General features: G+C 40.0%; 1 protein-coding gene across 2 annotated transcripts in view; it reads right to left on the minus strand.

Moving 5' to 3' along the window:
• LOC132209762 (E3 ubiquitin-protein ligase MYCBP2-like) overlaps positions 1-20,542 on the minus strand; it is a 46,017-nt gene extending 25,475 nt beyond the window's left edge. Inside the window, exons 1-9 of one of the 2 annotated variants that reach the window (XM_059646507.1) lie at positions 20,300-20,542; positions 19,956-20,105; positions 18,546-18,706; positions 16,965-17,121; positions 13,279-13,503; positions 12,425-12,490; positions 11,646-11,885; positions 1,551-1,640; positions 1,384-1,461 (exon numbers count right to left, since the gene is read on the minus strand). In XM_059646507.1, the coding sequence (XP_059502490.1) occupies positions 1,384-1,461; positions 1,551-1,640; positions 11,646-11,885; positions 12,425-12,490; positions 13,279-13,503; positions 16,965-17,121; positions 18,546-18,706; positions 19,956-20,105; positions 20,300-20,527 (1,395 nt within the window). In that variant the 5' untranslated portion in view covers positions 20,528-20,542. Of the gene's footprint in view, positions 1-1,383; positions 1,462-1,550; positions 1,641-11,645; positions 11,886-12,424; positions 12,491-13,278; positions 13,507-16,964; positions 17,122-18,545; positions 18,707-19,955; positions 20,106-20,299 lie in introns of both variants that reach the window. The other variant, XM_059646506.1, reaches the window with a different exon arrangement.
• Between the last annotated feature and the right edge of the window lie 947 nt (positions 20,543-21,489).

Here is a 21,489-nt window from a genome sequence, read left to right on the forward strand (position 1 = left end):
AGTTGGGGAGTGAACTAAAAAGTAGCAGACTGAATTTCACAGAGAAGTGTGAAGTATGCACTTTTGGTAGGAAAATAGGACAGAATACTTCTTAAAGCTGTTTGGGAAATACTGGTATTCACAGGGTCTTCAATGCCCTTGCAAATGAATCCCAAGGAGTTAACACGCAATACATCAAGTACTTAGGAAGATAAGTGGCTTGATTTAACTCAATCTCTTTTCAATAAAAGGCAGAAATAAGTCTTCCTTCACTTAGAGTCTTATGAGAAAATATCTAGAGTACATGGTACAATTTTGGTTTGCTCACTTCAGGGAAGATGTATTTTCCTTCAAGGGAAGTCAATGAAGGCTGACTAGATGGATGCCTAGGATTAACAGACTGTCCTACAAGAGGAAATTGAGTCAATTCTACTAATATTTCCTAAAGTTTATTAAGGATGAGATTAGATCTAGTTCAAATATTAATTTGCAAGGGACTTCACAGGATTGATTCTGAGAAATGTTCCATGTCCACAATCTTACAAGTGGGAGATTGAGCATTTAGGATTGAGTAAAGAACTGTCTCTTCATCTCAAACTGTTGGAATTCTCTACATCTTAACTATGGATGCTTATCCGTTGAGCATTTTTAAGGTTGAGCTTCTTGGGTATGAGGATATTACTGGAATGACTAGAGCTTTCTGTATTAATTTCTCAATTAGAATAAAGTTACTCCAGTCAAGAACTCACTTTTATTTCTTGGCTTGACTTGAACACAAAATTAAAACCTGATCCATTATGTAAAAGAGAATGTCTTGGACTCAAATAAAAAATGCAAATTATAATCATTTTTCAAGTAGAATTGGACAGTAAGGTTACATAGATCTTAGAAAATGTTCCCTGGGGTTTCGTTGAAGCCACTGCGACCTTCTTTTTTCCTAGCTCCAGAAAATCAGTTCATCTGAAGAACAACTGAATCTCCCATGTTGATGTCAGTATTAAAAAAAAGGTCCAATTCCTAGAGCAGGGAGAGAGTCTCAATGCCTGCCAATGTCCAAAAGCTAATCACCTCAATGAGCTGAAAGTATTTTCATAGTGATTACACAAAATAAACACAGAAAACACCATTCTGAAAACTGAATCATTCGTTCTTGTACCTGAAGTGCAGCCAACTCAAACATGAGGTACAAATTTCTAATGGTTGAATGATGAATAATTACTGCAATACACAGACAGGTGTAGCAGACAATTTTCTCTGGATATTCAATTACAGCACAGCGCTGGGCAGCTGCTAAGCTGTGAGCTCTCACAGAGGAACAACAGCTCGAAGTAGATTGCAATTAAATCACTGAATAATGAAACAATGAGTTCTACATGAGAAATACAAAGATCATTCACATCAAACCTGTTTCTGAAGATTGGTCAGCTTGCTTCTGCTAAATATGATTCCAACCATGTGTTCCTTCAAATCAGCATCAGATGCCTTCATCGAGACAAGATGAAATATGGTTATAAGCAAGAAAGTCTGTTACTGAAAAATATCTATTTTGTGGATACAGGACATAATTGTACCTTTTCTTCACCCTCTGGTGAAGACAAAATAGTTTTGTCTTCTTGTTCAGGTGTGGGCTCAGCATCACCACAAATCAATTTGCCAAACACCTGCAAAAGTTTTATAAAGTTAGCAACATATCAAAAAGCTTAATTTATTCAATTAGTTTTATCAAATGAAGAAACACTCAAAATTTTTTTAAAAAGTTGTCTAATTATGGAAGGAATCTTAAAACCACATACAATATACCTTCACTTGCATAGTGCTTCGGATAGTAAACTATAGTTATGGAGCCAGAGCAGATACAGGAATAGAAAAGGATAAGTAAGATTTAAAATGGATTTAAAAGGCTGGAGGGGAAAAAAAGGCAAAACAATTTATGGCGTTTGCAGAATCAATGTCTTAAATTGATGTTCCTTGGCAGTTACTGATGTTGAAAGAGGTAATGAGAAAGCTCTTCAGGAACTTATTAGGAATATGGAATGGTTTGGCAATGGAACTAGATGAAGCACTGTGCTGACAGCATCACTATTTTTCTTTTACTTTTCATATTTGGATTTAGAACATGGGGTTGAAGTTGAGAATTGAACTTTGAATTTTTTAAAATAAAAAACAAAAGACTGATATTTACTGTTGGAAGCTGGCCTGGAAAGTTACTGCCGATTAATTCTGCTCTAAGAACACCACATATAATTCGGCATTATGTTGTTATGCTCAGGGACTGGTAGCTGGTTCGGCACTGGTAGCTGGTTAGACATTGAGCCGGTCAATCAAATGAGGACAGGTACTTGTTAGCCAACCACAGGGAATGTTGAAAAAGAAACAAACAAAAAACAAAACGTGAACTCGATCTAACTAGATTGGAAGTTTTTGCTTTGGCAGCTGCCACACTGCACTGAATTTTTAGCATTGCTCGCTCTAGATATTCTCAGTTATCAACTTGTTCAAAGGCCTGAGAAAAGAATCTCTGCCTGTAAGAAGTAGCTAAAATGGTTCCAGGTCTGTGAAAGCTGTCTGCATTAACTGATGACTTTGAAATTTAAGATGTACAGTTCCTTGTGCCTGTATTACAACCCATTGCCAAAGGATTTCATGAGAGCTTGCTTGTTGCAACTGTTTTTGAACTAGCAAATTATAATTCTTTTATTTCTATTATCAATGTAAGCTTTTACTCTGTTTATTGGTCAGTTTGTGTGTGAGGGCTTATATTCAAATATTTGGTTTGTTGGTAGATATTAACTATATTGCATTGCTGTTCATCTATGTTCTGAAGTTCCATGCTTAAAAATAAATTGTTAATTTTTGTTTAAGTTGTGAACTTGGTGTCTAAGATCTATTACTTGTAAAATTTGGTTTGGAACATTTGAGCAGTCTTTGAGAATCTTTGAATGTTTTGAGCTCACTGCTTCGCAAATGCAGTGATAGTGAGGCTGATTTTGTATCTGTGTCATGACAAATAGTACAGCTTCCTTTAAAAAGAAGAGCAAGAAAATATTTGAAACAGAGGACAGAGTACATGAGAATACTGGGCAATGCAATTAGTTTTAGATTACCCTGGCAAAGACCAGCACAGATATGATAAACTGAATGAACTCCTGTGTTATAACTGTAAATGGTTCTTTCTTAACCACTAACTGTCTCACATTCAAAAATCAGTCATCGACACACTTTTCAATAAAAATAACCGAAAAGTCTTGTCCTCAAACTTCCACCCATTTCCAATATCCCGAAATGCGTTATTGGCTCTCTCAGCCAACTTTCTGCAGCTCACTATAAACAGCTCTCCAATAAATATTTCCCTCCATCACAGAACTGAAACAAAATCACAAATGGCATCTTCTGATTATGGTCAATTTACCTCTGTGTTGACTTTGACAGCTGATGGAATACCGCCCTCCAATGCACCATTATAATCTATCTCATGGCGTGGTTTCAATTTTTTTCCCTCATTATAATTGTGGTATCTTCAGTAATGACCTCTTCTGCATCCTTTACCTTTAGTGTCCTTCAAGGAACTATTCTTGGCACCACATGTTGTACTTTTAGAACTTCACCAACAGATGTAAAGTTTATTTCAACAAGTAAAAGCCACCCAATTATATGACTCCACCACTCAGGAACCTTTCCACTGTGCTATGAGACTTTTCAATATCCAATATCTTTGAGTTAGTTGGGTCTTTAACATAAGCATCTGAAACCACACAACAGAAGTATGATTTGACAAAATATTACCAAGCCAAAGGAGGAGATATTAGGTCAGGTGATAAATACTTAGTCAACAAGACAGGTTTCCACAATGCCTAGAAAGGTGGAGGCTTAAGATTTGGGGAGGCAATGCCAGGGACAACTAAAAATAAGGAAGTCAGTGGTGAATTGGAGGATGCAGTTGGGAGAGACTGAAGAGATCTCAGGTCTATTGGGAAAGTTACAGAAATTGACATGGCAGGGTGTGAGGGGGCATGGGATGAAGAAACTGTGTGTGGGGTCAAATCATGGAGAACTTAAACATTCAAATAAGCAACTTTAAAATTGAAATACTGGTGTACTGTGAGCTTCTGGAAGTCAGCAAACTTGGGGTGAATGGTGAAAAGGACATGGTGCAAGTTGGAAGCAATAAGGGCAAACATTCACAAGATAACATCTGAGTGACAGATAAAAATGAGGAACAAGAACACAAAGAGAAATTGCTGGAAAAACTCAGGTCTGGCAGCATCTGTGGAGAAAAAGCAGAGGAGAGGATTAACTGATTAGGTGAACATTGAGATTATCCAGAGAGAGAGAGAGAGAGAGTAGTAGTTGGGTAAACAAAGGAATCGGTAACAGTCAGTTTGGGAGAATGAATAGTTGCTCATGGTAGCAACCCAAGTGATGGCAAGCCTTGGTGTGTGGATTTTGGGGTAAGGACACGGGAGAAGGTATTCAAGCCCTACAACTGTTGAACTTGATATGGAGTTGAGAAGGCTACAGGGTTCCCAAACAGAAAATGAGGTGTCGTTCTTTCAGCTTGAGTTAAGATTCACTGAAGCGCTGCAGCAAGCCTGATGCAGAGATATTGGCCAGGGAACATGGTAGCGTGCTGAAATGACAGGCAACTGAAAGCTCAGCGTCATTTTTGTAGACAGAACATAGGTGCTTTTCAAAACAATTGCCCAGTCTGTACTTTGTCAACCCAGTGTAGAGGAGACCCCATTATATGCAGAGAATACAGTAGGCTAGATTGAGTGAAGCACAGGTTAATTGCTGCTTCAAATGGAAGGTGTGTGGGGCGTCTTGATTAGAGAGGAGGGAGAGTGTAAACAAGCAAGTGTTACACCTGTGCTAACTTGGAAAGGTTCTGCTGGGGTGTGGGGAGATGTTGGGAATTGATCAGGGTGCCTAGGAGGGAAGATCCTTGCAGAAGGCTGACAAGGGAGGGATGGGAAAGGTGTCTGGTGGTGGCAGTACTTTTCTATTTTGGTTTAAAACAAGGAACAGATCAGGTTCACATGGTAAATTATGGCTCGACTTTTTAAAAAAAATCACATATAGATGAAAAGTCAGACACTGACATAGAAGTAGCAACTTTTAAGTAAACTAAATTGCCTGGCAGTGGCAATTATCTATCAATTAGCATAAAGTTTTTGTTCAACTGGTGCTAATTACTGCAACAAGACACTAATGACTCTTCAGAGAATTTGAGAGACAGATTTTTCAAATTGTAAACTCAGTAAGGAGTGCGCAATTAGGAGACCACACCTGAGTGAGACAGTGAATAGTGAATTAGGTCCCATGTGGGAATACACTGCACAGGGAAAGAGGTGCTTTAAGTGAAGCTTATTACCACTAGTAAACTGCATTAGATATTAGTTGAATTTATCAATACTAGCAAAGTTTATGAACTTGTAAAATGTATTAAGACATGTCAGCTTGGTTGTATGGAATGTGTGTCCTGCTTTAAGTCAGAAGTCATGGATATTACCAGTAACCCAAATGACCATATATGTACAACCTTTCACACCTGCAAAAATCCTGAGCTTAAAGCATTAGGTCTGCTTCTGGGATAATAAAATGTGAGGCTGGATGAACACAGCAGGCCAAGCAGCATCTCAGGAGCACAAAAGCTGACGTTTCGGGCCTAGACCCTTCATCAGAGAGGGCCCTCTCTGATGAAGGGTCTAGGCCCGAAACGTCAGCTTTTGTGCTCCTGAGATGCTGCTTGGCCTGCTGTGTTCATCCAGCCTCACATTTTATTATCTTGGAATTCTCCAGCATCTGCAGTTCCCATTATCTCAGGTCTGCTTCTGGGGCTTGTGAGAGCTGTACAAGGTGGATGGCTCAGCACTATTCAGACTAACATCTATGCAAGGAGATTTCTAAGTCCTGCTGGGAAGGGTTTAAAACTAGATTTGTGGACAGATGGGAACGCAAGGTGAAGTTCAGACTTGAGGAAAGCAAAAACTGGTTAAAAGTAGAAAGCAATAACAGAAGGCAGGTGAAGCAAAAACACGCAAGAAATAGGATAAGAATTCAGAACATGGCTAAAAAAAGCTGAACTAAAGGCACTCTACCTGAATGTGCTTGCTTGATGATTTGAATGTACCAGCTGAAGTCAACATATATTATTAACCGTCATTGTGGAGACAAACTCCAAGGTGACTGGATTAGGAAAAATGAAAATGGGGTAGCACTTTGAACATTAGTACATTACTAAGAGAAGGTCTAAACTTAAAGGATTAAAATGTGGAATCCGTTTGGGTTGAACAGAGAAACAGCAGTGGGCAAACATTGGAGTTGTTTACTGCAGTAGTTTCCTGTAATGTTGGGCATGGTATAAAGCAGAAAACTGGAGTCGCATGTCATGTTGGTAAGACAGTAATAACAGGCCATTTTAATTTACACATAGCCTGGGCTAACCAAATCAGTACTAAAGGGTGTGGAAGATTAATTCCTGGAAAGCATAACAGATGGCTTTCTGGACCAACACTTTGTGGAGCCAACTAGGGATAACGCTGTTTTGGGTTCAATATTGTGTGTGAAGAAAAGGTTAATTAATAATCTTGCTGCAAAGGAGCCCTTAGAAAATAATGGCTGTAATACAGATAGAATTTAGCTCTAAGGCTGAATGTGATTTGCCCCATTCTGAAACTAGGGTTTTAAAGCTTAACAGAAATTAAGGAGGAATGGGGGAACAAGTCAGTTTTGGTGGCTTGGGGAAATACATTGGAAGGTTTGACGGTAGACCAGGCATTGGGTACGATTTAAACAAAAACTACACAGTCTACAACAGATATACATTCCTCTAAGGCACAAATACCCAAAAGGTAAACAAAAATGAACAAAATAAATCATATAATACATCAAAGAAATGGCTTAGAAAGTTGCCAGAATAGCACTGGGACCAATTTAGAAGCCAGCAAAGAAGGACCAAGAAGCTGATTGAGAAACTGAGAACAGAATATGGATGCAAACTATTCAAGAAACAAAAGTTTCTTCAGGCTGTGAACAAAGAAAAAGAACAGGATAATTGTGACTCAACGAACAGCAGGGAAATAGCGGAAGAATTGAATTACTTTGTGTCAACCTTCACAGATGTTGATATAGAAAATCGCCCAGAAATAGTAGGGGACTAAGGACAACAGAACTGGGAAACTAGAGGAAATGAATGATTAAAATGATAGTACTTGAAGGTGATATATCATCTGTACCAGATAAAATAGATCCTACAGCACTTGAAGTGGTGGCTACACAGATAGCAGATACATCAGGACTTAGCTTTCAAAATACTATGGATTCTGGAAAGGTTTGCGCATAACATAAAGTAGCAATTATAAGCCCACAATTGTAAGAAGGGATAAAGAGGGAGAACTACAGACCATTCAATTTGACAACAATAACGAAGGAAATGTCAGAATGCGTGATAAAGAATACGATGGCTGGACATTTAAAAAATTATAACATTAGGCAGAATCAACACGGATTTACTAACAGAAATAACGTTTGACAACATACTTGTAGCACTGATAAACGGGAGCCAGTGAATGTGGTGCTTTAGCTTTTCCGAAGTCTTTTAATAACGTGTCACACATTGGAGGTTAGTAAACAAAATGACAGCACTTGGGGTTGGGAGAAATATATCAATACAAACTGAGAATTGGTGAATAAACAGAAAGCAGAGAGGAATAACTGGATCAGAGATAGTAGGAACTGCAGATGCTGGAGAATCCGAGATAACAAGGTGTTATCTGAAGAAGGGTCTAGCACAAAACGTCAGCTTTCCTGCTCCTCTGATGCTGCTTGGCTTGCTGTGTTCATCCAGTTCTATACCTGGTTATATCAGAAATAAATGGTCATTCTCAGGGTAGCAGGCCATTACTAGTGGGGTACCAGAACACTCAGTGCTCCACAGCTGTTCATAATTTATGTAAAATTATTTGGATGCAAGGACCAAATGCAGTATTTCCAAATTTATTGATGACATTAAACTAGGGAATGTATATTGTAAGGAGGAAGCAAGGTGGCTTCAAGAGCACTTAGCAGATGAAGCAAATGGGCTCAAACATAGCAGATGGAGTAAGTATGAAGTTATTCATTTTTGTATAAAAAGAAAAATCAGGCAGTATATTTCTAAAATGGTGGAAGGTTGGAAAATGTGGGTGTCCCAAAAGACTCCGTTTTCAGTTCTCAAGTCAGTAACGTTGGCATGTAGGTACAGCACAGAAGTGTAAATCATACATTAGTCTTCGTCACAGGACTGAGTACAGGACTGAGTACAGGACTGAGTACAGGACTGAGTACAGGACTGAGTACAGGACTGAGTACAGGACTGAGTACAGGACTGAGTACAGGACTGAGTACAGGACTGAGTACAGGACTGAGTACAGGACTGAGTACAGGACTGAGTACAGGACTGAGTACAGGACTGAGTACAGGACTGAGTACAGGACTGAGTACAGGACTGAGTACAGGACTGAGTACAGGACTGAGTACAGGACTGAGTACAGGACTGAGTACAGGACTGAGTACAGGACTGAGTACAGGACTGAGTACAGGACTGAGTACAGGACTGAGTACAGGACTGAGTACAGGACTGAGTACAGGACTGAGTACAGGACTGAGTACAGGACTGAGTACAGGACTGAGTACAGGACTGAGTACAGGACTGAGTACAGGACTGAGTACAGGACTGAGTACAGGACTGAGTACAGGACTGAGTACAGGACTGAGTACAGGACTGAGTACAGGACTGAGTACAGGACTGAGTACAGGACTGAGTACAGGACTGAGTACAGGACTGAGTACAGGACTGAGTACAGGACTGAGTACAGGACTGAGTACAGGACTGAGTACAGGACTGAGTACAGGACTGAGTACAGGACTGAGTACAGGACTGAGTACAGGACTGAGTACAGGACTGAGTACAGGACTGAGTACAGGACTGAGTACAGGACTGAGTACAGGACTGAGTACAGGACTGAGTACAGGACTGAGTACAGGACTGAGTACAGGACTGAGTACAGGACTGAGTACAGGACTGAGTACAGGACTGAGTACAGGACTGAGTACAGGACTGAGTACAGGACTGAGTACAGGACTGAGTACAGGACTGAGTACAGGACTGAGTACAGGACTGAGTACAGGACTGAGTACAGGACTGAGTACAGGACTGAGTACAGGACTGAGTACAGGACTGAGTACAGGACTGAGTACAGGACTGAGTACAGGACTGAGTACAGGACTGAGTACAGGACTGAGTACAGGACTGAGTACAGGACTGAGTACAGGACTGAGTACAGGACTGAGTACAGGACTGAGTACAGGACTGAGTACAGGACTGAGTACAGGACTGAGTACAGGACTGAGTACAGGACTGAGTACAGGACTGAGTACAGGACTGAGTACAGGACTGAGTACAGGACTGAGTACAGGACTGAGTACAGGACTGAGTACAGGACTGAGTACAGGACTGAGTACAGGACTGAGTACAGGACTGAGTACAGGACTGAGTACAGGACTGAGTACAGGACTGAGTACAGGACTGAGTACAGGACTGAGTACAGGACTGAGTACAGGACTGAGTACAGGACTGAGTACAGGACTGAGTACAGGACTGAGTACAGGACTGAGTACAGGACTGAGTACAGGACTGAGTACAGGACTGAGTACAGGACTGAGTACAGGACTGAGTACAGGACTGAGTACAGGACTGAGTACAGGACTGAGTACAGGACTGAGTACAGGACTGAGTACAGGACTGAGTACAGGACTGAGTACAGGACTGAGTACAGGACTGAGTACAGGACTGAGTACAGGACTGAGTACAGGACTGAGTACAGGACTGAGTACAGGACTGAGTACAGGACTGAGTACAGGACTGAGTACAGGACTGAGTACAGGACTGAGTACAGGACTGAGTACAGGACTGAGTACAGGACTGAGTACAGGACTGAGTACAGGACTGAGTACAGGACTGAGTACAGGACTGAGTACAGGACTGAGTACAGGACTGAGTACAGGACTGAGTACAGGACTGAGTACAGGACTGAGTACAGGACTGAGTACAGGACTGAGTACAGGACTGAGTACAGGACTGAGTACAGGACTGAGTACAGGACTGAGTACAGGACTGAGTACAGGACTGAGTACAGGACTGAGTACAGGACTGAGTACAGGACTGAGTACAGGACTGAGTACAGGACTGAGTACAGGACTGAGTACAGGACTGAGTACAGGACTGAGTACAGGACTGAGTACAGGACTGAGTACAGGACTGAGTACAGGACTGAGTACAGGACTGAGTACAGGACTGAGTACAGGACTGAGTACAGGACTGAGTACAGGACTGAGTACAGGACTGAGTACAGGACTGAGTACAGGAGTAAAGATGCCATGCTGCAGTTGGTTAGAAACTTGGTAAGGCCTCACTTGGAGTATTCTATACAGGTTTGGTTCCCTTACATAAAGCAGGATGTACTTGCCACTGAGGGAATGCAACAGAGATTTACCAGATTACTCCCTGGGATAACAAGATTGTACCATTAAGAAAGGGTGAAGAAACTCCGTCAGTACATCCTAGAGTTTCAAAGAATGACCTCATTGAGGCTTACTAAATTCTTGGAGGGTTTGGCAGTGTGGATGTAGATGCTGCCCCTGGAGACTAATAACATCAACGGACATGGAGATTGCCACTTCCTTGCACTGTGAGTTGACCAGCCATGACCTAACTGAATGCCAGAGAAGGCTCGATAGACTGAGGACTGAATGACCACTAGAATGTTGAGTGTGGTTAGTTATACATAGAAGAGAAATAAAAGGAACATGAGTACGCCATTTATCTCCCTGACTCTTTTCTGTCATTCAACAAGATTATAGCTGATCTACAACCTAACTCCGTTATCCACTTGTTCTGCATCCTCAAATAGGTCAGGATTAAAAAAACTCATCTGTAAAGTAAGCTGACATAGCATTAATTCCCATCGTGAAAGAGTTCTAAACTTCTATTATCAGGTGAGTAGAAGTGTTGTCTAACAACTCCTGAAGTGTCAGGCCCTAATTTTTATACATATGACCTGGTCCTCTACTCCTCAACCAGCAGAATTAGTTTCTATCTATCCTACCTGCATCTGTTACAGTCTGATTAAATTGCCCTTTAAGGTTTTGAAGTTCTAAGATCAAAAACACCAGTTTCTTCAACTCCTGCTTGTAATATCTTCTTTGGTGTTTAAATATCATTTTGGTAGACGTATTCTGTACTCCCTCTGATGTATCACTCTTAAGGTGTGGTGCCCAAAACTACTTGAACTCTGCAGGTGTTTTCTCACCAGGTCCTTGCTAGCTGATGCAAAGCTTCTACCTCCTTGTATAAAGGCCAGCATTCCAGTAATGATTATGGCGGTCTCTGAACCAATTCTGAGCATCGTAAATGATGGATAGTCAGACCTGCAAGCCTTTTTGGACTTCCAGGTATTTTATTTGAATTTTACTGTAAAATTAGAAATTCTAAGGATTTTTGAAAGCTGGAAAGAAAATCAAACTTGTGAGTTCTCAGATAATGGTCACATTTTGCATATCATGCCAGAGGTGTTTATTTTGACAGTGATCAAAGAAAAATATGACTTTGAAGACCAAGTGCAATATACCTGAGATGTAATAAGTCGGAAAACTCTTAGGGTTTCTCCTTCACAGTTCTTCTGCTGAGCAACACTTGCTGAAATCTGTCCACCAATTTTAATACTTTCATTTTCTTTCCATCCTAAAACCTTGACTTGTCGGACTCTTAGTGTGTTCTCAGGACCTTTGAGCTCTATTTTAATAATATGATTGCCTCCACCAGGAAGTTGACTGGTTACCCATCCCATGTGCCTGGAATCCATGTCAGTCTAAGAACGAGAGAAAGAGAAAAGTGGATTCAGGTTTATCCTTCAAAGGAAATATATTACATAGATCTAAGAGTAAAATAATTCTTTAAAAAAATCAAAGCAACTGTTATTAAACGGGTATATTCTATCAGACAGCATAAAGTTAAAGACTAAAAAAGAGAAAGTGTTATTTAGTCCGTAAAATTCTTTCAGAATGTGCATAGCGAGAACAAAATGAAACCTCTCAATTATCTTGCAAGGGAATCAAATTGATTTATAAACATTTCTGTAGCCTTAATTCTTGTTTCCATCATAGATTTAGGCTTGTATATTCCGATCTTTACACATTACAAATATTTATTATCCACAAGGCCAAATTAATGAAGATACTGAAAAATGGTAACGGAACATAGGCAATTTTAATGTTACTAGTGGAAAAGAAATTAGAAGAAAGTTTATATTGGCATGTTTCAAACAACAAGGGGAAGGGGAGAGAATAAAACATACTGTAATGAAAAAAGCTTTGCTTCCAAGAAGAACAATTTCTTCCAAATTCTTACTTGTTTAATTCTGCTTAGGTCTTCAGTTGCTTTTCCAGAAAAGAAAGTCATTGAAGATACCTTGTTCTATATGGAGGGGGAGAAAAAGATATATTTCTACAGTAAAGATATCATATCAACATTTCACATGACAACCACAAACATGCACTATAAATTGCTAATCCTAGTCGCCCCACCACCATCACTGCTACGTCACTATTTTAAGCTTCTCATCACTAACCGGTGTTGAAGAATCTAAAGAGAATTGTAAAATGTGCTTTAACATAAAAGCTGTTCAGTATTAAGTTTAAAATAATTAGCAAAAAAAGTGGTTTGGATGGGAGACGTGTGGGAGTTGAAAATTTCTCCCAGTTTCACCCTTGGAGTTGTGATCTGGAATGCATCATCAGAAACACTGGTGAAAGCAGATTCAACAGCAACTTATAAAAGGGATTGGGATCTGTTCTTAAAAGGAAAAAAAATTGCAGGCTTTTGCAAAAATGAGGACAAAAGCAAGACTAATTGGTAGCTCCTTCAGAATTGGCACAGTTGTCACATGCAGAATGGCCCCTTTTTGCACTGTACCATTCTAAAGCAGGAAAAACATTTTTTTCAATGTAATCAATTTTTTTTAAAGCTACAAGTCAGCGTTACATGGTACTTAAACATGGCCTTATCCATCAGCCTAAACAGACACAAAATACACAGGAGATGCTAATCCCAATACATATCTGAGTGCTGGGTATTCCATGTGCCCACAAACTACAGTTCAGAGCAAAAATATGCTTGCCTATAGAAATCCTTGTGGTGTGGCAGTTTAAGATATTGAGAAGACAGAACTGTCAAAAAAAGAGATAAACATTGGGAATTCTTACCCCCAAATCTCGAGAGTTGTCTACATGAACAGACACATAGCGAGCACAAATTCCTTTAACACAGTTTATAGTTATGCTCTTGGTTTTATTTTTGTCTTCATCTCCTGACTCCCAGAAAGTTTCTGTTGATCCATCTGTCAGACTACCAATCATAGCTGGTCTGCTGGATGTCTTAATATCAACAATCCCAGTGAGGTCTTTCAAGGATGTTACTGTACATGACTCCTGCTATGAAAGGCAACAATATTAATTTTTGCCCTTTATAGGCCATAGTATGCTGGATAAATAATGTCCTATTGTCAAGAACAAACCAGATTCAAGTTTTGCATCTGAAATGTACTCTCAGATCCATTAGTGGAGGTAGGATAGGTGAGGAAAAAAAAACCAAAATACAAAATAGGCTGACAATACAAATGTGCTCAATTATCTAATTTAAATATTGCCTTCTTAATACATCAATAGGCATTCACTCTCCACAAGGAAAATTACAGCTCAATCAGATGGCAACAAAAAAACTGCACAGCGTTCCTTGAGGAATGTGAAAAGGTGGTTGTTGCAGTCTTTAAGTCTTCCTTTGTATGAAAATCATTTTTAAGCCTTTCAGATTTTTTAAATGAATTAACTGATGTAGGTAGCTATAATCAAGTAACTACATCAAGTACAAGACGAGCCAATAGGCAGTATTTCAACGCTCAAGTTGCATTTTAAAGGATAAATGCATCAAATTAATTACATTCACAATCAGAACCTCAGTTCTCCCGTTTTCTCCACTGATTCAACACATTTATCCAGAGTGCAGCCGAACTGCAGTGAATCAAACCTAGCAACTGTCTGTCCTGTGACTGTTGATTGCAGCTGCGGTCATGACTGAAGTACCACAACTTAACTCAATTCTGAGAAGTTTTAGCGAGTTTTGAGAAGATTTGTAGCTCAGGTTGAGGTTCTGGATGTGAGTTTGCTCGCTGAGCTGGAAGGTTAGTTTTCAGACGTTTCGTCACCATTCTAGGTAACATCATCAGTGAGCCTCCGACGAAGCGCTGGTGTTATGTCCCGCTTTCTATTTATCTGGTTAGGTTTCCTTGGGTTGGTGATGTCATTTCCTGTTCTTTTTCTCAGGGGATGGTAGATTGGTTCCAAATCAATGTGTTTATTGATGGAGTTCTGGTTGGAATGCCATGCTTCTAGGAATTCTCGTGCATGTCTCTGTTTGGCTTGTCCTAGGATGGATATGTTGTCCCAATCAAAGTGGTGTCCTTCCTTATCTGTGTGTAAGGATACGAGTGATAGTGGGTCACCTCGTTTTGTGGCTGATTGATGTTCATGTATCCTGGTGGCTAGCTTCCTGCCAGTTTGTCCAATGTAGTGTTTGTCACAGTTCTTGCAAGGTATTTTGTAGATGACGTTCGTTTTATTTGTTGTCTGTATAGGGTCTTTTCAGTTCATTAGCTGTTGTTTTAGTGTGTTGGCGAGTTTGTGGGCTACCCTGATGCCAAGGGGTCCGAGTAGTCTGGCAGTCATTTCGGAAATGTCTGATGTAGGGGAGAGTGGTTATGGTTTCTGAGCCTGTTTTGTCTGTTTGTTTGGGTTTGTTGCTGAGGAATCGGCGGACTGTGTTCATAGGGTACCCATTCTCAAATGGGACTCAAAAAAGATAAAAACATCGTTATCCTACCTGCAGACAAAGGACGCTTGACAGTCATCTTAAACTGAACAGACTATATTAAGAAAGCGAACGCACTGCTTGCAGATACTGACACTTACCAACGGGTGGCGATAGGCCCGACCCCACAACTAGAGAACCGAATCACAGCCTTACTCAAAAAACTTCAAAAATCTGGAGAATTAAACAAGAGAGACTTCCAAAAAATGAAACCAGATGGATCCAACACACCACGCTTCTGCGGACTACCAAAAATTCACAAACCAGGAGCCCCCCTCAGACCCATAGTCTCGCTACCTGGAACACCAACCTACAGATTAGCCAAGGAACTACACCAAAGACTAAAACACCTAGTAGAAGACTCACACCACACCATTCGCTCCACCCAAGAATTCCTGAACACCAAAGACACCAAGATAGAAGAGGATGAAATAATGGTCTCCTTTGACGTAACAGCCCTGTTCACATCCATCAACATCAACCTGGCCAAAGAAACACTGATGACACTAAGAAGAACAGAAGACACATACACCAGACACCACCAACCTCATCAGCAAGGACAACATCATCAAGGTAGTGGACCTATGCCTCACCACCCACTTCACTTTCAATAACAAAACCTACAGACAAACCAACGGTACACCCATGGGATCTCCAATATCAGGGTGCTTAGCAGAGGCAGTAATGCAGAGACTCGAACAAACAGCTCTGCCAATCATCCAACCCAAACTTTGGGTCCGCTATGTGGATGACACCTTTGTCATCACTAAACAAAACAAATTAGAGGAAACCTTCAAGACCATCAATAATATCCTTACTGGCATAACATTCACAAAAGAGGAGGAAAACAACAAACTGCCATTCCTAGATGTCACAGTAGAGCGAACAGCCAATGGGGAACTTCAAACCAGCGTCTACAGGAAAACAACACATACGGACCAAATACTGAACTACAGGAGCAACCATCCCAACACCCACAAACGAAGCTGCGTTAGAACATTATTCCAACGAGCCACCACACACTGCAGCACAAAGGAACTACGCAGAGCAGAAGAAAATCACGTATACAGCGTATTCAAAAAAAATGGGTACCCAATGAACACAGTCCGCCGATTCCTCAGCAACAAACCCAAACAAACAGACAAAACGGGCTCAGAAACCATAACCACTCTCGCCTACATCAAAGACATTTCTGAAATGACTGCCAGACTACTCGGACCCCTTGGCATCAGGGTAGCCCACAAACCCGCCAACACACTAAAACAACAGCTAATGAACTTAAAAGACCCTATACAGACAACAAATAAAACGAACGTCATCTACAAAATACCTTGCAAGAACTGTGACAAACACTACATTGGACAAACTGGCAGGAAGCTAGCCACCAGGATACATGAACATCAACTAGCCACAAAACGACATGACCCACTATCACTCGTATCCTTACATACAGATAAGGAAGGACACCACTTTGATTGGGACAACACATCCATCCTAGGACAAGCCAACAGAGACATGCACGAGAATTCCTAGAAGCATGGCATTCCAACCGGAACTCCATCAAACACATTGACTTGTGCCAATCTACCATCCCTTGAGAAAAAGAACAGGAAATGACATCACCAACCCAAGGAAACCTAACCAGATAAACAGAAAGCGGGACATAACACCAGCGCTTCGTCGGAGGCTCACTGATGATGTTACCTAGAATGGTGATGAAACGTCTGAAAACTAACCTTCCAGCTCAGCGAGCAAACTCACATCCAGAATCTGAGAAGTTTTTTGGAAGGGAAAAATAATCCAAATGTTATCCAGTTTTAACGTATAGTTTAGCAAGAGAAACACCTGACTCAGCTATACCGTGATACTGACATTCAGGCGTTAAACAGTAACATCGCACTGAACAATTCCTCGTACCAGGCAGAGAAGGGGAAATTCCTATACTAGATTTCAACCCCAGAAGCCTTATTGCCTCTCAGTGCTATTAAGCAGAATAGTCCTGTGCAAACATGCAAATGATCTTTACCTGATTCAAGGCTTCATAGCCAGACTGCACACTGATGTTAAAGCTTTCTTCACTGTCTCCATCATCAGATTTAGAAAGAATATTATTGATGTGGTGGAAAACATTGCTCTGATGAAGGAACTGATGATCAGATTGCTTGAATTTCAGACTCCAGCACCTACATATAGAGACAAAAATTAGTGAAGAGATGTTTATGATTTGAAGACTGACTCTATCCTGGGACTTAAGGAAAGTTGGAGGAGGAGGAAGATGAAGGAGGAGGTAAAAAAAAAAGTAACTTTTAGACAGTTAAGAATTTTACTTGATTAGGTAGATTCTACCACCTGCCCACAAATATCAGCATATTTATCACTTGCGTGTACATATTACAATTTCCTACAACTGTATAATAAATTGCGTGACATCTTATTACCCAACAAGTTCACGCAGTCTGGGGCACTAAACTAAGCAAAATCGGAGAAGCATCGCAAAAATGAGGCTATTCAGTCCACTGTAGCTGTACTGGCTCTTTTAAAGAGCTGCTCCAAGAAATGTAAGCTTGAGCATTGCTGAAAGAAGATTTAAGACAAAAGGCTTTTACAAAATGCAAGGTGAAAAAAGTTTTGACAGATTGTCCTTTTTCAGCAATACTTCAACTCTGTAGAATCAAGCAACTAAACATAGATTTTAAAAAGTTTGATATGCACAAGAGGCCTTTCAGCAACTATGAACAGACAAGTTAAAAGCCTCAAAAACATGTCTGTCTATTTCCAAAGCACAGGCAGTTTTGAAATGGGTCTATATCAAGCTGCTAGCCTGCTGTTCACATCATAGAGCTGCCTAACCACCTACGTTTCTCCAAATTTACAGTTTATATTCCAGGATTCTTGAATCCAGAATATACGATATACAAGTGCAAAGGTATAATTAAAATATAATTTTGACCATCATTTAAATCTGCTTCATTAGATTTATAGAAAGTTTCTAACACTTTCCATTTCAATTGCCAAATTGAGACCTCATTCAAACATGTGCATTTCCTAGCATATGTTCATTGGACAGTAAACAGGAATGGGATATTGGCTCATTTTCTTTTCCAAAGACTAGATAGCTGAGATCAATTATGGGCAGTTCCATTACTATACAAACTGATGCTTAGTAACTCAAAGATCTTCTGGTCTACAAAACTTTTCATGCGTCACTTACTGCGTTGCAAGTATAATGAATGAGATTCATCCGAAAATATCTGCCGACCTGGCAATTACAGGATTTAATCAGAACCATTCTTTGAAGGGTGTTAATCTTACTGAGACACTGGGTGGGCAACAATTTCAAGGTCTATATTAGTTACCAAATCTTATGTAAATTATTAACAATTTGACGTAGTTTAGGAGGGCCAAATAATCTTAATGTTGCACATACACTGAACTGACAAAATTAAATATACACTTCACAAAATGGAATCAATTTTAATTTTGATATCAGGTAGTTGAATTAAGTATTACATCCTTGTAAGACAAATTTTATAAAGCAATGACAATCCTTTTATATTTTTGCAGTTTATAGAATTTATTCCATTTATTTTTCCAGAAGAAAACCTACCGTAAAGCCATTTGTTGCAGTGAGCTGCCACTGGGTAGGGACATCATCAAGTCTGAAATAGTTTGCAACAGCCGATGAAACGTTTCAGGTAAAGGATGAGCAGCTTCTCCAGCGATTACAATGTCAGAGAGCGGGTGTTCACACACACCAGTATCTCTTTCCTGTTTTACATTTTGAAAAGAGAGCACTTAGAGACCTTTACTGAAAAGTTTTGAATTTAATAACACTGTCTATTGTACATTTGTGTTCTTGGAAGGTTAGGAACTGGATGAAGTGCTCAATGAAGGTGAAGCTGCTACAACATTAGCAGAGCCACCTACAAGACGTGAAAAGAAATCAGAGTTAACGTTTTGGGTTGAGTGACTCTTCCTCAGAGCTCCCTCTGTTCTTAGGAAGGATGATTTGACTGAAAATGTTAACTCTGGTTTCTCCCCACAGATACTGCCATGCCTGCTGAGCTTTACCAGCAATTGCTCTTTGTGGTTCTGATTTGCAGCATCCACAGTTTTTTTGGTTTCATGTGCAGGATGTAGTTGAAGGTCATGTTGTCATCTGGGCAGCTGGTGTAAGAACATTTCAGAAGACATTGAAATTGTAGCAGTGGAGTGAGGTTTGGTGTCAGTTGCAACTGGTGATATCATAATGGTAGTACACACAAAAGGAGGCAGTGGGTGATTACATTTAAAAATTCATGAAAACAATACTCCATTAATTTTGTACGTTTTCAAACTTAATGTGAAGAATACACTAGCTAAAATAAAACTGATACACAAACCCCACCATTATAAGTCTAATTGAAACTCTATTATTTGAGCAATGAAAGATGACTGCTTTACACAGGCAAGCTCCTTGAGCCAGTAGACACGTTGATAAGGAGTTTTTTTTTGCTGGGGGCGTTGGGGGAGGTGGCATCACTTGGATTCTGGTGACTATTTGCAGGCAGCAAACAAATTGACAAAGACCTATTTTCTTCTGAGGTATTCTCCTGGCAGCCTGCAACTCCATGCTCTGTCCTGCCCAAATTCTGCTTTATTTCAAATGAACCAACATCAGAAAGCTGAAGCTAATTTATCTAATTTCTTATTTTAGGTCACTGAACATAGGAACAGAAAAACAGGAGTAGGTCATTTAGCTCCTTGAGCCTGTTCTGTCATTCAATGAGATCAAGGCTGATCTGTGGTCTAATTCCATAGACCTGCCTTTGGGCAATATCCCTTAACGTATGTATCTACCTCACTACCTCAGGTTTAAAACTAACAACTGATCTGGCATGAACTGCCAATTATGGAAGACAATTCCACACATCTACACCACTTTGGACATGGTTTTGATTTAGTCATGCAGCTAATCCAAAAACCATTTCCTTTACAATGAGGAAATTATTCTAAGGAAGCACAACATTTAACCAACCTGTTCTATATTCTCTTTGTTCATCTTGTTATCATCAGCTTCTTCATCCTCAGATTCCAAAGGAGCAGGAGTCAGGGATGCCACAAAATGCCACAGAATATCATGGAGTGCAGTTGTCTGAATTACACTGCACAACAGCCAGTTAAAAGACTGTTTAAAGTGAAAAACAGCCACAAAACATTAGGCTTCACTTATAAGAGAAGATTTCAAAATGCTACGAAATAGAATTAGTACGTTGTCTGAATAACAAAATGTAGCAAATTCCTGAATTCTTAGCCACTGATTGCATAAACAGGCAGCTATTTCAGCTCCATAAAAATATACATATTGATCACTGCACTGACCTCCATAGCATATACTCTGCAAGCAGATTTCCTTAGAGCGTGCCTCATTGCCATTTCCAGTCCTTCCAGATCATGGTGCTGTATTACAAATGCTAGAACAGGCCATTGGAAATTTCGTTCTCCTTTGGGCAGAGAACTGTGAGCTGAGATTAGACGAGATAGCTCCGGGGAAGGATGCCGAAGGAGGGATGATCCCACTTCTATTTGAAGAAGAAAATTTGATAGCATTTGGATGTAAGTAAATCACATTAAAATTTAAAGGGTCTATTATTCTAAAATGTACTGAATTGCATGTATAATCCCTGATTGGAAGAAGCTTCCTCCATTCATTCCAACTAAGAGTTTTGGAGATTCACCATCTCCTGTCAGCTGGAATTGCCAATAGGTCCCATTTTCAAGCATAAAAAAACAGGTTCTGCATAGATAGGCAATTTAAGCAGTACTTTTGGGGCAATTCATCAAACTTGAAAGTGAAACACACAAACCTAGCACAAAGCAATGTTTCCAAACTCATCTGAATCGTCTTTTGAGAAATTATTTGAAATGAAGATATAAAATTACATAGGCATGATTCAAAAGCAAAAAAATGCAGAGCTCCAAGAATTCATTCACTGGCCAACCTCTTATTTATTTGGGAAAAATGTGGGTGTAAACAGAGTAAAAGGAAAGGCAAGGTAAAGAAGAAATAGCATTTATGTAACATCAAGCCTAGATTTTTAAAGCCCAAAGACTGCAGAAGGGAGGAAAAACATGGGAAGCAAAGTGATGCTTTTATTTATTCATAGGATGTAGTTGCCAACTAAGTCAGCATTTATTGAATACCTTCGTTGCTCCTGACAAGGTGACAGCAAGCAACCTTAAGTTATTGCCATCCTTGGGGAATACCTGGATTTTGACAAAATGGTAACATAGTTCCAAGCAGGACGCTGTTATACTTGGGGTGAGAAGGGAGCTTGCAGATGATAACGTTCTCATGCATTTGCTGCTTTTGCCCTTCTAGGTGGTAGAAGTCACAGGTTTGTAAGGTGCTGTTGTTGCAGTCTTGCTGATTTACTGCAGTACATCTTGTAGATGATACACACTGATCTCACTGTGCATTGGTAATGAAGAGAGTGAATGCTGAAGGTGATAGTGTCAATCAAGCAGACTACTTTTTCCCTGGATGGTGCTGAGCTTCAAGTCTTCTTGGA

The sequence above is a fragment of the Stegostoma tigrinum genome, chromosome 6, assembly GCF_030684315.1.
Source record: "Stegostoma tigrinum isolate sSteTig4 chromosome 6, sSteTig4.hap1, whole genome shotgun sequence".
Taxonomy (NCBI): Eukaryota; Metazoa; Chordata; class Chondrichthyes; order Orectolobiformes; family Stegostomatidae; genus Stegostoma; species Stegostoma tigrinum.